Source organism: Aegilops tauschii, chromosome 1, assembly GCF_002575655.3.
Source record: "Aegilops tauschii subsp. strangulata cultivar AL8/78 chromosome 1, Aet v6.0, whole genome shotgun sequence".
NCBI classification, from domain to species: Eukaryota; Viridiplantae; Streptophyta; class Magnoliopsida; order Poales; family Poaceae; genus Aegilops; species Aegilops tauschii.
Window position 1 is genome coordinate 386,733,393 of NC_053035.3, and position 14,831 is coordinate 386,748,223.

Consider the following 14,831-nt stretch of genomic DNA (forward strand, 5'->3'; position numbering starts at 1 on the left):
TTTGCCACAGAACATATAAGTGAAAAATGATTCCTCCTACACTTATAAAACCCGGAATGCCCTCGATAAATGTCGAATCCCATCTTGTAGTAAAACCATGCAGGCCGGTGCTTCTCAGAAGCACGTCTGTGGCATTTTGCGCATGTTGTTGAGTGCACGGCTATATGTTCGTGTCCGTGCCTCATGTAGCACCATAGCACGGATTGACGTCCGTGCAATCACGTAGCTTCATGTCCGTGCCTCACGTAGCATTGTACCTATGCCTCTAGTTCCGCCTCTCGTTGTATAATTGCGTCTCGGCATGTCCACGCCTCTCACTGCTTCTCGTTGTTTCTGTCCATCTCGTAGCATCAGTTGCAAAACGGACACACAACAGTGCCTCTGAAAAAACACAGCACTACTCCTCCCAGCGAATGTATCACTGAAAACAATTGCCACTCCCAGTGAATGTATCACGCTCGTGTGTCTGAGAGTTAAACCAGCCACTTCAAGCATGCTTCTCTTGGTCAGAGACTTGTGCCTCTACATACTGCCCCTGCATGCCTCACGAGATAAATTGTAAAAGTTGACATTTGATAGCAAACTACGCAAGACAACGATCTTCTCCCCGAGTTGCTGGAGATACAACGGTTGTTAAAAACATTACTGCTGATTTTATTTTTATTTTTTATAAAAAAACCACGATAAAAAACCCAGGATGTGCACAACCGCACCGACAGGGAGATGAAACCACAATCCACAACCCATGATGTGCACAACCGCATCCACAGTGAGATCATGCACTCCTTTGCGGCTGCCCCGCCCTTAAATTTAGATTTCCGCCGCGGCCTTCTCACACACAAACAACAGAAATCGCCATTGCACTCCCACTCATTGTTCCCCATGAAATACCAGGTTGTAGGAGGACGAACTGCTCCAAGCCATGGGATTCATCAAGTAATTCATGGAGGTGCAGGCCCAAGGCAATAACAAGTTGCACATGATCCACACCAACGACTTGCACATGGCGGCGACCACCATCGAGCAGTACGACCGACACCTCCAGTTCGAGTACCACAAGATCATCGGAGTTGATGTGGAGTACACCAACGACCATCGCAAAGATCAGAAACCCGCCCTCGTCCAGCTCTCCGTCGGCAAGGATCATCCGGTGTTGCTCTTCCAATTGAGAGCCGCCGATAAGAACTGCACCAAGTTCGACAACTTCCTTGCCGACCCTAGGTACACATTTGCTGGCTTCTCCATTGACGGCGACATAGAGATGCTCGGCCGTGTCGGGCTGGAGATCACCCACTTCGTCGATATCTAGAAGGAATGGAGGGTGCCTATAGCTACCAAGCCTATGGACTCCCTTGGGGAGGTCTCAGGCATCCTTATCCACGATGGAGAGGTCACCAACGCAGAACACAGCCGCTGGGCATGCATGCCCCTGCCCATGAGGCACATCGAGTACGCGGCAAAGGACGCTTACGCTGCGTACGAGATATGGAGGCGCCTCGCCATCATCCAGGAAGGGCTCTGCCGGGCAAAACTCGACAAGGAGCAGACTAGGAAGCGCGCTAGGTCCTGGGGCGACTAGGACTACTAAAGCAACCGGTCCCGGCCAAGAAAAGTATCAAGAAGATTGCTCATGCAATTCTAAATTTCTCATTAGATTTTCTTTCTCTCAAGATTGCCGTTTGCTTGTGTCGCAAATAACCTTGTAGTTTGCTTGCAGATAACCTTGTAGTTTGCTTGCAGTTTACATATCATTTGGACAAGTTTATTTCCAGTGCACCACAGAGGTACTTCTGTGCCTCTAATACTAAGGGGACCGTGCGTAACTTGGCTTCACGCCGTTTTACGCAACATTCTCGACGTCAACCCAAAGCTTCACCTTCTCTCTGATAAGTTCAATAATGAGGCCCAATGCCTTCGAAAACACATGGAGCTCATAGGCCATGCCCCCCGCAATGAAAACGTGTCAATGAAAGCTTCTTGAAAACAGAGGCACACCTTCACGTGCTTGCATCACGATTCTTGGCGTCCTTACCTCCCTTAGAATCACGTCCGTGCCTCTAGTTTGTCACGTGTGTGCCTCTACCTCAGGTAAAATCGTACCTCTCTCGTGCGTAACATGTTAAGAAAGTTGCCGACAACAAAAACATCAGAAAACCGAACATTACGTCCACCCCGCTGGCACTAAATGTGACATCACCGAAAACGCAGAGGCAGGACCGTGCCTTACGGCCAGGTTCCGGCATATCGGGTGTATGAAGATTTGATTCCTTCTTAATATGGGACGTGACTATCGCAGAGGAATAGGCTCCATCCTTCACCTCCGTGCCTCGACAAGAACGACGACTGTGCTTGTAACAGTGAAGCATATAGATGATACATTCAGGAGACATTAGGAACCACCTTGCACCTATTTCATACATGACTGTGCATGTTCCGTCGGCACATTCATGCCTCTCACAGTTAATTGAAAAACATTCTGGAAAAACAGTAACGGACGCATATTGTCAGTCCTCGCGTCACGTACCTCCGACGTTCACTCCTTCCTCACAAAAGTAATAGCCGTGCCTCTGCCACAGAACATATAAGTGAAAACCAATTCCTCCTAATCTTATAAAACCCGGAATGTCCTCGATAAATGTCGAATCCCACCTTGCAATAAAACCATGCAAGCCGGTGCTTCTCAGAAGCACATCTGTGGCTTTTTTGCGCATGTTGTTGAGTGCCTCTCTAGAATCTAACCATGTTGAAACCATATTGAAATCTACCTATACTGAAATCTCTAGAATCAAAAGGTGCCCTAGTTGAGACATTTATTTTGTACTTGAAACTACAATTTATAATAAAACAATACAGTGTAATAAAACATATGCCTTCCGACCCAAATATGCTACTTGAAACTGCAATTTGTAATAAAACATACGCCTTACGTCACAAATTAATTGGCTCAACCTTGTACTAACCAGTACAATGTGAATTGTACTGCCTGGTACGAAGTTACTACAACACATTTATTTTGGGACGGGGTAGTACTACTACTTAAGAACAAAACACGATTGCTTGACATGGAAACGAAACTGTCTCCATTCTAACACCGACGATTGCTTGACTCTGTGTAATGCATAACCGTGCCTCTCCGGGCTTCATGGTTGCGCCTTTCATTGTGAACGATTCAATAGAATCATTTGGAACACCAAGACAAACTAACGTAACTCTACACAATACCGCGTCGTGCCTTCCTGGGACCCATGACCGTGCGAAGAATATACCACACTAGCGTCTCTCAAAGAGGCCATTCCGTGCCTCACAGAGTAAACAGTGGGTGTTCACATCTGAACCAATTCCACTGGGTCTCCCCAATTAAAGAACGAACCTGACGGTGCCTTTGTGGGCTGAACGCCCGTGACTCTCCGTCTGATCGAGTCGACGGAATCATTCGGAACACAAACACACGGGAGCGTGACTCTATATTATACGGCAGTATGCCTTTTAGCGCTTCATGCCCGTGCATGTGACCCTTGACACTGCCACGAACGTCCACGCCATCGTCAGTGCACAAGTCATGTCGCTACCTGGTACAGAACCGTGGCTGTATTCACTTCACGCATGTGCTTCTAATAAAAGAAGCGCGACGCAACTCAGTACAGAGCCGTGGCTTTTAAAAACAAGGAACTTACGCGTTTAAACACCTCGACTCTCAAATCGGCCACTCAGAAAGTAAACATTCAGCGTTAACATCTAAACCCATTCTGCTTTGTTTCTATAATAAACGTACGAACGTGACTCTGCGACAGACCAAACCATGCCCTCATGGGATTCATGTCTGTGCCTCTTCTTCTGCACGAGTCAACGGAATCATTTCAAAGACAAATACAGGCAAACATGACTATATAAAACCACGCCATCTGGAACACCAAGACAAACTAACGTCACTCTACACATTACCACGCAGTGCCTTCCTGGGACCCATGACCGTGCGAAGAATATACCACACCAGCGTCTCTCGAATAGGCCATTCCGTGCCTCACAGAGTAAACAGTGGGTGTTCACATCTGAACCAATTCCGCTGGGTCTCCCCAGCTAAAGAACAAACCTGACGGTGCCTCTGTGGGCCGAACACCCGTGCCTCACTGTCTGATCGAGTCGACGGAATCATTCGGAACACAAACACACGGGAGCGTGACTCTATATTATACGATAGCATGGCTTTTAGCGCTTCACGCCCGTGCCTGTGACCCTTAACACTGCCACGAACGTCCACTCCATCGTCAGTGCACAAGTCATGTCGCTACCTGGTACAGAATCGTGGCTGTATACACTTCACGCCTGTGCTTGTAATAAAAGAAGCGCGACGCAACTTAGTACAAAGTCGTGGCTTTTAAAAACAAGGAACTTACGCTTTTAAACACCTCAACTCTCGAATTGGCCACTCGCAAAGTAAACATTTAGCGTTAACATCTAAACCCATTCTGCTTTGTTTCCATAATAAACGTACGAACGTGACTCTGCGACAGACCAAACCATGCCCTCATGGGATGCATGTTCGTGCCTCTTCTTCTGAACGAGTCAACGGAATCATTTCAAACACAAATACAGGCGAACGTGACTCTATATAAAACCACACCATGAATTTGTGGGATGCAAGCCCGTGTCTGTGACCCGAAACACTGTGTGACAGCCTGATTTTTTGCCCTTTCTTTTTCTTTTGTTTTTCTGAGGTTTTTGCTTGAGTTTTCTTTTTCCGTGGCTTTGTGGTCTGGAAAGTGAAGAAGATGAACTCTTCTTTGTTTCCAGAGTGGCTTGCCATTCCCAAATCCTTCCCTAGACCCTGTCATTTTCATCCTAGCCCAAATCCCAATATTCTTTTTATTGGGAATATTCCTTTTCTATTAAAGGAATAACTCAAATTGCCCTAGGTTGTGAAGCAACCTTTATTTCCATCACTCCTAAAATTCCCAAAAAATTCTCATAAATTGGTTGGGTCATATCTTTCTCAAATATGACAAAATATTTCATTTGTCATGTTTATCATCATGCTCAAATAATTCATTTCCTATTCTGCCCCAAATGGCACATTGTGAAGCAAGTGCTATTTTCCTTTTCCCAATTGACCTCAAACTCCTTGGACACATTTTCCTGTCCATATGATTGCCACATGCCAAAATGCAACCTCATTTGCCTAGTAATTATTTAATTATGATTTTCCAAAGTTTATATCCAGAAAGAAGCTTTGTGAAGGAGGTGCAAGCTAGGCATATCCAAATGAGTTGACATTTTGCATGATCCCTCATATCATGATATCATAGCCCTCCACCAAAGTAGAGCTCATGTCATGCCTCCATGTGAGCTCATTGTGACGCCCCCGATTCAATCATACACTAATCATGCACGCAAACGTGTACGATCAAGATGAGGGACTCACGGAAAGATATCACAACACAACTCTAAAATATAAATAAGTCATACAAGCATCATAATACAAGCCAGGGGCCTCGAGGGCTCGAATACAAGTGCTCGAGCATAGACGAGTCAGCGGAAGCAACAATATCTGAGTACAGACATAAGTTAAACAAGTTTGCCTTAAGAAGGCTAGCACAAACTGGGATACAGATCGAAAGAGGCGCAGGTCTCCTGCCTGGGATCCTCCTAACTACTCCTGGTCGTCGTCAGTGGCCTGCACGTAGTAGTAGGCACCTCCGGTGTAGTAGGAGTCGTCGTCGACGGTGGCGTCTGTCTCCTGGGCTCCAGCATCTGGTTGCGTCAACCAGGTAGAATGGAAAGGGGGAAAAGAGGAAGAAAAGCAACCGTGAGTACTCATCCAAAGTACTCGCAAGCAAGGAGCTACACTACATATGCATGGGTATATGTGTAAAGGGCCATATCAGTGGACTGAACTGCAGAATGCCAGAATAAGAGGGGGATAGCTAATCCTGTCGAAGACTACGCTTCTGGCCACCTCCATCTTGCAGCATGTAGAAGAGACTAGATGGTAAGTTCACCAAGTAGCATCGCATAGCATAATCCTACCCGGCGATCCCCTCCTCGTCGCCCTGTTAGAGAGCGATCACCGGGTTATATCTGGCACTTGGAAGGGTGTGTTTTATTAAGTATCCAGTTCTAGTTGTCATAAGGTCAAGGTACAACTCCGGGTCGTCCTTTTACGGAGGGACACGGCTATTCGAATAGATAAACTTCCCTGCAGGGGTGCACCACATAACCCAACACGCTCGATCCCATTTGGCCGGACACACTTTTCTGGGTCATGCCCGGCCACGGAAGATCAACACGTCGCAGCCCTACCTAGGCACAATACAGAGGTCAGCACGCCAGTCTAAATCCTATGCATGCAGGGGTCTGGGCCCATCGCCCATTGCACACCTGCACGTTGCGTACGCGGCCGGAAGCAGACCTAGCCCCCTTAATACAAGCGCGAGCTTACGGTCCAATGCGGCGCGCGCCGCTCAGTCGCTGACGTCACGAAGGCTTCGGCTGATACCACGACGTCGAGTGCCCATAACTGTTCCCGCGTAGTTGGTTAGTGCGTATAGACCAAATGGCCAGACTCACATCAAATACCAAGATCTCGTTAAGCGTGTTAATTGAAGTATCCGCGAACGCCGACCAGGGCCAGGCCCACCTCTCTCCTAGGTGGTCTCAACCTGCCCTGTCGCTCCGCCACAAAGTAACAGTCAGGGGCCGTCGGGAACCCAGGCCCACCTCTACCGGGATGGAGCCATCTGTCCTTTCAGCCTCCTCATCAGAATCACTTGCGGGTACTCAACGAGCTGACCCGACTTTAGTCACCACATGTGTCATGTATATAAAGTATATAGTATATACCCGTGATCACCTCCCTAGTGATCACGGCCCGATAGTATAGCATGGCAGACGGACAAGAGTGTAGGGCCACTGATGGAACACTAGCATCCTATACTAAGCAGTAGGGTAGCAGGTAAGGGTAACAACTGTAGCACAATGACAGGCTATGCAGCAGAATAGGATTAACCGAAAGCAGTAACATGCTACACTCTTCTAATGCAAGAAGTATAGAGAAGAATAGGCGATATCTGGTGATCAAGGGGGGGGCTTGCCTGATTGCTCTGGCAAGAAGGAGGGGTCGTCAACAGCGTAGTCGGTCGGGGCACCAGCAGCGGCGTCAGTCTCGTAGTCTACCGGAGAGAAGAGGGGGCAGAAACAATGAATACAATGCAAACAGATGCATAACGATGCATGACATGACAAAGCGTGATGCTAGGTGTGCCCAAACGCGGTAGTAGGTGATACCGACGAAGGGGGGAACATCCGGGAAAGTATTCCCGGTGTTTCGCGTTTTCGGACAGATGAACCGAAGGGGGAAAGTTGCGAGTTCGATATGTTAGGGATGTGTGGCGGACGAACGGGCTGCGTACCCGGATTCGTCTCGTCGTTCTGAGCAACTTTCATGTACAAAGTTTTTCCATCCGAGCTACGGTTTATTTTATTTTAATTTTCTAAAGTTTTAAACATTTTTTTGAAATTTATTTAATTATTTAAATCGAACATTATCCAGAACAATGAAAGGTGATGTCAGCATGACATCACCATGATGTCAGCAGGTCAAACCCGGCTGACTAGAGTCAACCCTAGCATGTGGGTCCAGTGAGACCCACCTGTCATTGAGACATAGGTGACATAGGATTTGTTTTAGACTAATTAGGATTAATTAATTGTGGGCCCCATTAGTCAGTGACAGAATAGTGTTTTAATTAACTAAATAGGTTAATTAATCAGGGTTAATTAATATATATGTATATATATATATATTTGTTGTTTTTTATATGTTATTACTATTATTTTAACCATTCCACGGGCGTGGGCCCCGCGTGTCAGTGGCCCATGGCTTTAGCGGGCGCGGGTGCTGGCGGTGCGCTTATGGGCGCACCCGTGCAGGGCCGAGCCCGATTGGGGAGGCAGGGCGAGGCCACCGGGGTGCGGTGGCGTTTGGCCAGTGTGGGCGACGGCCATCGGGGGTGGACCCGGGCGGCGCCGCATGGGGGAAGCGTAACGGCGAGCGACGGCGACCACGGCACGCAGTGCGCGGCCACGGGGAGCAGGGCGGAGCGCCGATGTGGAGCTCCAGCGGTAGCAGCAGGAGGGGAGAAGCGGGAGGAGCAACACATGTGGGTGGCGAGCGCGTGTCCGTGCACGGTGGCGCACCGAGGGAGGCGCGGACGGCGCGGGGACAGGGAAAGGAGGAGGGCGGAGGCGTGGCCTCACCAGGGTTTGTAGGGACAGGGCAGCGGCGCTCGTGGAGGGGGACGGGGACGACGGCGACCCAGGGGAAGCAGTCCGGCGAGGTGGCATCGGCGACGGGGACGGGGAGCGCCGGTGACGTAGAGGACCGTGACGGCGGCGGCCGGCGATGGTTCGCAGGGGGGTCGAGCGGCTCCGGTCTCGGGCTATCCAACGGGGAAGAAGACGAGGAGGTGCTCCGGTGACGAGGTGGCTCCGGCGAAGCAGTGGCGGGACGAGGCGGCGACGGTGTGTGGCGGCGGCGGAGGAGTCCCGGCGTGTGACGAGCGGCTGGGGCGCGTCGGGCTCGGGCGCGACCTGGGTTCGTTCCCCAGATCCTGATCTGGATCGGGGAGGAGGCGAACGTGGGGGGGGAAGTGGGGCGACGGGGGTTAGGGTTTGACCGGGGTGTGGGTTATGGGGAGTGGGTGGGCTGGCCTGGTGGCCTGATGGCTAGCTGGGTCGAGGCCCAGCAAGGGAGGGGGGGTTTCTATTTTGTTTTAGTTTAGTTACTGTTTTCTATTTTCTTTTTTCTTCTTCTTTTCTATTTTATTAAATTTTTGTTTTTATGAAATACCCAAGTTGTACCTAAAATATTATTAATACTTATGCCACTACCACAATTAACTTGGCACCTAATACAAAATAGTTTGTTATTGTTTATTATTTTATAATCATTTAACTAATTGTTTTTGCTACTATTTTATTCATTTTTGAGTATTTACACATTTTATACAAGTGTGGTTTCTCCACCTTTATTACTTAGGATTTATTTGTCCCAGCTTGAACATTTTAGTTTTAATGTTTGAAAACTTTTGATGTCTGTCTTTATTTTAAATTTGAATTTGAATCGATTTTGAACCATCATGAGATTAACAACAGTATCCGAGGTGACGTGGCATCATTAGCGTGGAGTTACTGTAGCTTAATTATCCGGGTGTCACAAATCTCCTCCACTACAAGAAATCTCGTCCCGAGATTTAAGAGGGGGAGTAATGGGGAAAGGATTTGGTTACGAAATTCTAACGGATCTTCTCGGTCTTGGTTGCTCTTCTCGAGGAGGTCGATCCATTACGTTGAGGTCTTCATTTCTCCGCTTCAGGTCATCATGATGAAGTCGTCATCATTCCTTCGGGATCTCCATCGTACTTACGAAAGGATAAGAGGGGAAAAACTCTATAAGGACGGGTTCTAACAAGATTGAGCATCAGACGGTTAACTCATGGGAAGAAGCATAAGTATCTCTCGAATTGAAACTTAAGAAGATATCAAGAGCAAAGTAAGAAGGTACCATGAGAAGTTTCAAACGGATAGGCAATCGTTCGATGTCTCAAGCAACGTGCGAAAGGGCTCTAGAGCAACGAGATAAGTATTGCGTCTGATACCAGAATAGATTACTAGGAAAGTGACCCCGTGAATTACATAAGAAGTCAAGCACGAGGAATAACTTGGGCAACAGGGGTGTACAGGAGAGTCAGGTTTCGATCCTATGGAACTTGCGGGTTATGGGCCCACCATGTGGGTTAAAGTAGGAAGGGCGGTGACATCTTGCACGGTCATGATAGCAAGGCATGTCAGAGGGTAGCATGTCAGTTATATGTCTGCAACAACGTCGATACCAAGGGCAAGGGACGGAGAGAACCATTTTCCTGCTCGTTGAAACGAGGCGGACCAATAGGCAAAGTTCTCATCCGTCGGTGGTTACCGGACTGTCATCAACAATAGTAATAGGGTCTTACTGACAGAGTTGTACACCGAGGTGTTTGCACAAGCAGGGAATTATTACTGCTTATATCATATAGATCATAGAAAGGGTTTAAACAAACCAATGGAAAGGGAAAAGTGTCTATCAGATTTAATCAGAACAATGGAAAGAAAAATGTCTTTAAACACATAATTCAGGGGTATATCCTTCCCAAGGACAAGCAGAGCATGATATCCATGACAGGATATAACGTAGAAAACCATTTAGGTTAGGGGAGAGGAAGTTCATGACATTACCCATACAACGGTGTTTGGATAATTGAGAAAGAAACATTTAGCATTGGGCTTCAAATGTTCTTGTTGAAAATCGGAGTACCACAGACATGCGTTGAGATAGCATTGACATGGTCTTCAAGCAAAGGTCAGACTTTGGATACTCAAGGGATTTATCAGGAACAACTTGTAGAATAAGTTTTACAATTTCCTCATGGAAGAATGGCTAACCTTGATAAGAGGATACATATACTATAACAATAGGTCCTCTGGTGAGGGGTGCTAAGCAAAGACACCACCTTACTGGGTTATGTAGAGACCAATGTTATAACTCTTGGAAATACGTCCCAACCATCATATCTGACCGAGATTCAGATCCGATTGGAGTCAGGATACCTCAGACTCAGGATGCCTGAGAAGAAAAGGTGCAACACAATATGACGAGATGACATTGTGAGATTCTCAGAAATGATCTATGGAAGCAAGTTTCGAAACAAGAGTTCATCATTAAATCAAGGAGAGGTGAGGAGGTGGCTGATGGACTCAGCGATAATTCAATGAGATATCCAAAAGATGGATTTCCACAGTTATTTGAACAAGGAGATATCATCTGTCGGATCAAATGATAAAATGATGTATGCTTGAGGAAAACATACACAATTAAACATTGGTTGAAAAGTGCACCCGGAATATGGGCTTAGCTAGTACGATCAATGTTAGAATGGTGATTCGATAATCAATGGACTAAGAATGAAATGTCGACCATTAACTTCAAAGCAATAGGGTTGCTACAAGTTTCGAATTCACACATCACAGTTCAATTGTCGGTTTTCCGATTAGAAACGACACAGGGACCAAGGAATGAACGGAGATGGCAGGAAGTATCACTTGTACCAAGAATGCATAAGAGGTGGTGAAATTCTCACGACATTATTGACATAGAAGATGGTAATACTCCAAGGTAAAGAAGAACAATTGCTGGATAGCATGGATCTCAAGGTATAACACGAAACACGAACAAGTTTGTGTTGAACGGAAGGCAATAAAGTGGTCGGTGATAACACAAATCATCGAGGGCAAGGATGGTATTTCTCTTCAGGAATTCAATTGATATCCTGGAAGAGCTCAAAATGTTGATGATGATCACGACACAATCGTCGAGAGATTTCACGAAGGAGCAATCAAACAGCAACGACATCAAGAAAAAGCAATGGTGAAGCGAAGGGTCATTGGAACCACAGATATGACACACACTCAGAATCAAGCTTGATGTTCAAGGTGAAATGATAAGACGGGGAAGATCGACGTAAGATTAGCTTACCGTCAAAATTTTTTGCTCCGGGAAGAAGGACTAGGTAGCACAGTTAAAATCAGCACGATAATGATATAGCCGATCAGGCTAGGAATGTCTTGAAGAAATATTAAACTCATAAGCAATGAAAATTACTTAGGATTATCGAACCGGAATGCAGGATTGGTTCACATATCGGTGTTCTCGGTTGACGACAACCCAGAACCCGGGAAAATTGGAATCAGTGAGAAATAACAGTTGATGAAGAACCCATAAGAAGTTATGTAGTTCCGTGATAATCTTGAGATGCCAGGGGGTAATACTCGACGACAAATCAAAGTAGAGGTTGGACTGGGGTATTACTCTGCAGAAGGCAAGTGCTTAAACTTGCACGAGAAATGGTATTTAAAGGAGAACATGGTCGGAAACCATGATCATAAATGATCGAACCACGGATACAAGATGAACTTATAACAAGGGGGGTAATTATTTTTACGAGCAGCTTCCATGATAAGTTATACATCGTGTCCATGGGCATGAACGCAAGGTTCAAGGTCGACTCCCACTTCTTCAATGTATAACCTTCCATTCACTTCTCGCTTTGATAAAGGCATTAGTGTTGAAAGTTTTACCTGGTGAAATACCAGATGAGTATGACTCGTGAAAACTTCCGAGTTCACACATATTAAGGAAGGCATAGGTTCAACCCGTCAGGGTATCGTGGAAACATATACCACAAGCTTCAATAGTAAATACCACCAGCTCGAAAACAGAGCATGGTTGAGAAAACAGAGGATACAATTTACCCAAGGCTTTATATATCCGTGGAAAGACTCACAAGGTTATTTGAATATGAAGGACACTGTCGGATAATAATCCAACAAGAGGTCCTGTGGTCTACAGCGGAGCTGATGTGAGTATCGGTACTCTATCAAAGGAAGAAGGAATGCAAGTGCATCGGATTATAGAAACAACAGACTAACCCAACGCTTAAATGCAGAGGAATTATGAATTCCAAGACAAGGGATCAGAAGCAATGCTCTGATTAGGGATGGATAAGTTGAATAGACTTAGGGATACAACCGATCAAGGCATTGATTGGTCAAGAACCAGCTCATATCCAAATGACGTCTGAGCCGGAAGGATGAATTCTAGGATCTGATTGAGGATTGCGAGCATTCACAACAAATTGATTCAATGGACTCAAAATGATAATGACAAGGGATGCCAATAAGATTACGAGACTTATGGGATTAAACATAATGCAAGCAAGCAAGAATTTCAAGAGCAATAGACTACTTAGGATTTTCGAAAGATTGAATAGTATCTCGAAGACTTTTGTGAAACACATGAACAAGTGGGAATGAGCGGATACTCGATAAGTGCGAGGAATTAACCGTAGGGGTATTCATGTGGCTAAGAATTGTAAGGCAGTAGTCACAAAGTATTGTCGAAACAATAGAGAGAATTTCGAGGTATCTTGTAATAAAAAGATCAACGGGGAATCATTGTATGAATGGCAAGTGTACGTGGTTATCCATAGGGTTTATCGATGGAAGGGAATTGCAAAAGTGATGGCACAAAATCTCGGGAGAACATCGGAGAGTATTGTCAGAATCTTCTGGTTAAGCAGTCGATCATCTGTAATGAAGGGGGTCTCCGGCAGGAAGTGGTAACGAGAACCTAGAGTTAGATTTTAGCAAAATCATTTAACCCAATGGCGACGTGGGCCCGTAAGACACACAGCCATGTTAGTAAAAGTTTTTGCAATGTCTAGACTCGACTTCGGCCAAGGAGTGTGGAAGGGGGATTCCTACAGGCACTTGGCTCTGATACCAACTTGTGACGCCCCCGATTCAATCGTACACTAATCATGCACGCAAACGTGTACGATGAAGATCAGGGACTCACGGGAAGATATCACAACACAACTCTAAAACATAAATAAGTCATACAAGCATCATAATACAAGCCAGGGGCCTCGAGGGCTCGAATACAAGTGCTCGATCATAGACAAGTCAGCGGAAGCAACAATATCTGAGTACAGACATAAGTTAAACAAGTTTGCCTTAAGAAGGCTAGCACAAACTGGGATACAGATTGAAAGAGGCGCAGGCCTCCTGCCTGGGATCCTCCTAACTACTCCTGGTCGTCGTCAGCGGCCTGCACGTAGTAGTAGGCACCTCCGGTGTAGTAGGAGTCGCCGTCGACGGTGGCGTTTGTCTCCTGGGCTCCAGCATCTGGTTGTGTCAACCAGGTAGAATGGAAAGGGGGGAAAGAGGGAGAAAAGCAACCGTGAGTACTCATCCAAAGTACTCGCAAGCAAGGAGCTACACTACATATGCATGGGTATATGTGTAAAGGGCCATATCGGTGGACTGAACTGCAGAATGCCAGAATAAGAGGGGGATAGCTAATCCTGTCGAAGACTACGCTTCTGGCCACCTCCATCTTGCAGCATGTAGAAGAGACTAGATGGTAAGTTCACCAAGTAGCATCGCATAGCATAATCCTACCCGGCGATCCCCTCCTCGTCGCCCTGTTAGAGAGCGATCACCGGGTTATATCTGGCACTTGGAAGGGTGTGTTTTATTAAGTATCCAGTTCTAGTTGTCATAAGGTCAAGGTACAACTCCGGGCCGTCCTTTTACCGAGGGACACGGCTATTCGAATAGATAAACTTCCCTGTAGGGGTGCACCACATAACCCAACACGCTCGATCCCATTTGGCCGGACACACTTTTCTGGGTCATGCCCGGCCGCGGAAGATCAACACGTCGCAGCCCTACCTAGGAACAATAGAGAGGTCAGCACGCCGGTCTAAATCCTATGCGCGCAGGGGTCTGGGCCCATCGCCCATGGCACACCTGCACGTTGCGTACGCTGCCGGAAGCAGACCTAGACCCCTTAATACAAGCGCGAGCTTACGGTCCAATGCGGTGCGCGCCGCTCAGTCGCTGACGTCACGAAGGCTTGGGCTGATACCACGACGTCGAGTGCCCATAACTGTTCCCGCGTAGTTGGTTAGTGTATATAGACCAAATGGCCAGACTCACATCAAATACCAAGATCTCGTTAAGCGTGTTAATTGAAATATCCGCGAACGCCGACCAGGGCCAGGCCCACCTCTCTCCTAGATGGTCTCAACCTGCCCTGTCGCTCCGCCACAAAGTAACAGTCGGGGGCCGTCGGAAACCCGGGCCCACCTCTACCGGCATGGAGCCACCTGTCCTTCCAGCCCCCTCATCAGAATCACTTGTGGGTACTCAACGAGCTAACCCGACTTTAGTCACCA

At 46.9% G+C, this 14,831-nt stretch overlaps 1 protein-coding gene across 1 annotated transcript; it reads left to right on the top strand.

The window, feature by feature from the left end:
• The first annotated feature begins 1,003 nt into the window (after positions 1–1,003).
• Positions 1,004–1,309, top strand: LOC141033864 (uncharacterized). Its single transcript, XM_073506288.1, has one exon. The coding sequence runs from the start codon at positions 1,004–1,006 to the stop codon at positions 1,307–1,309; it is 306 nt and encodes a 101-aa protein (XP_073362389.1).
• Positions 1,310–14,831: the final 13,522 nt, after the last annotated feature.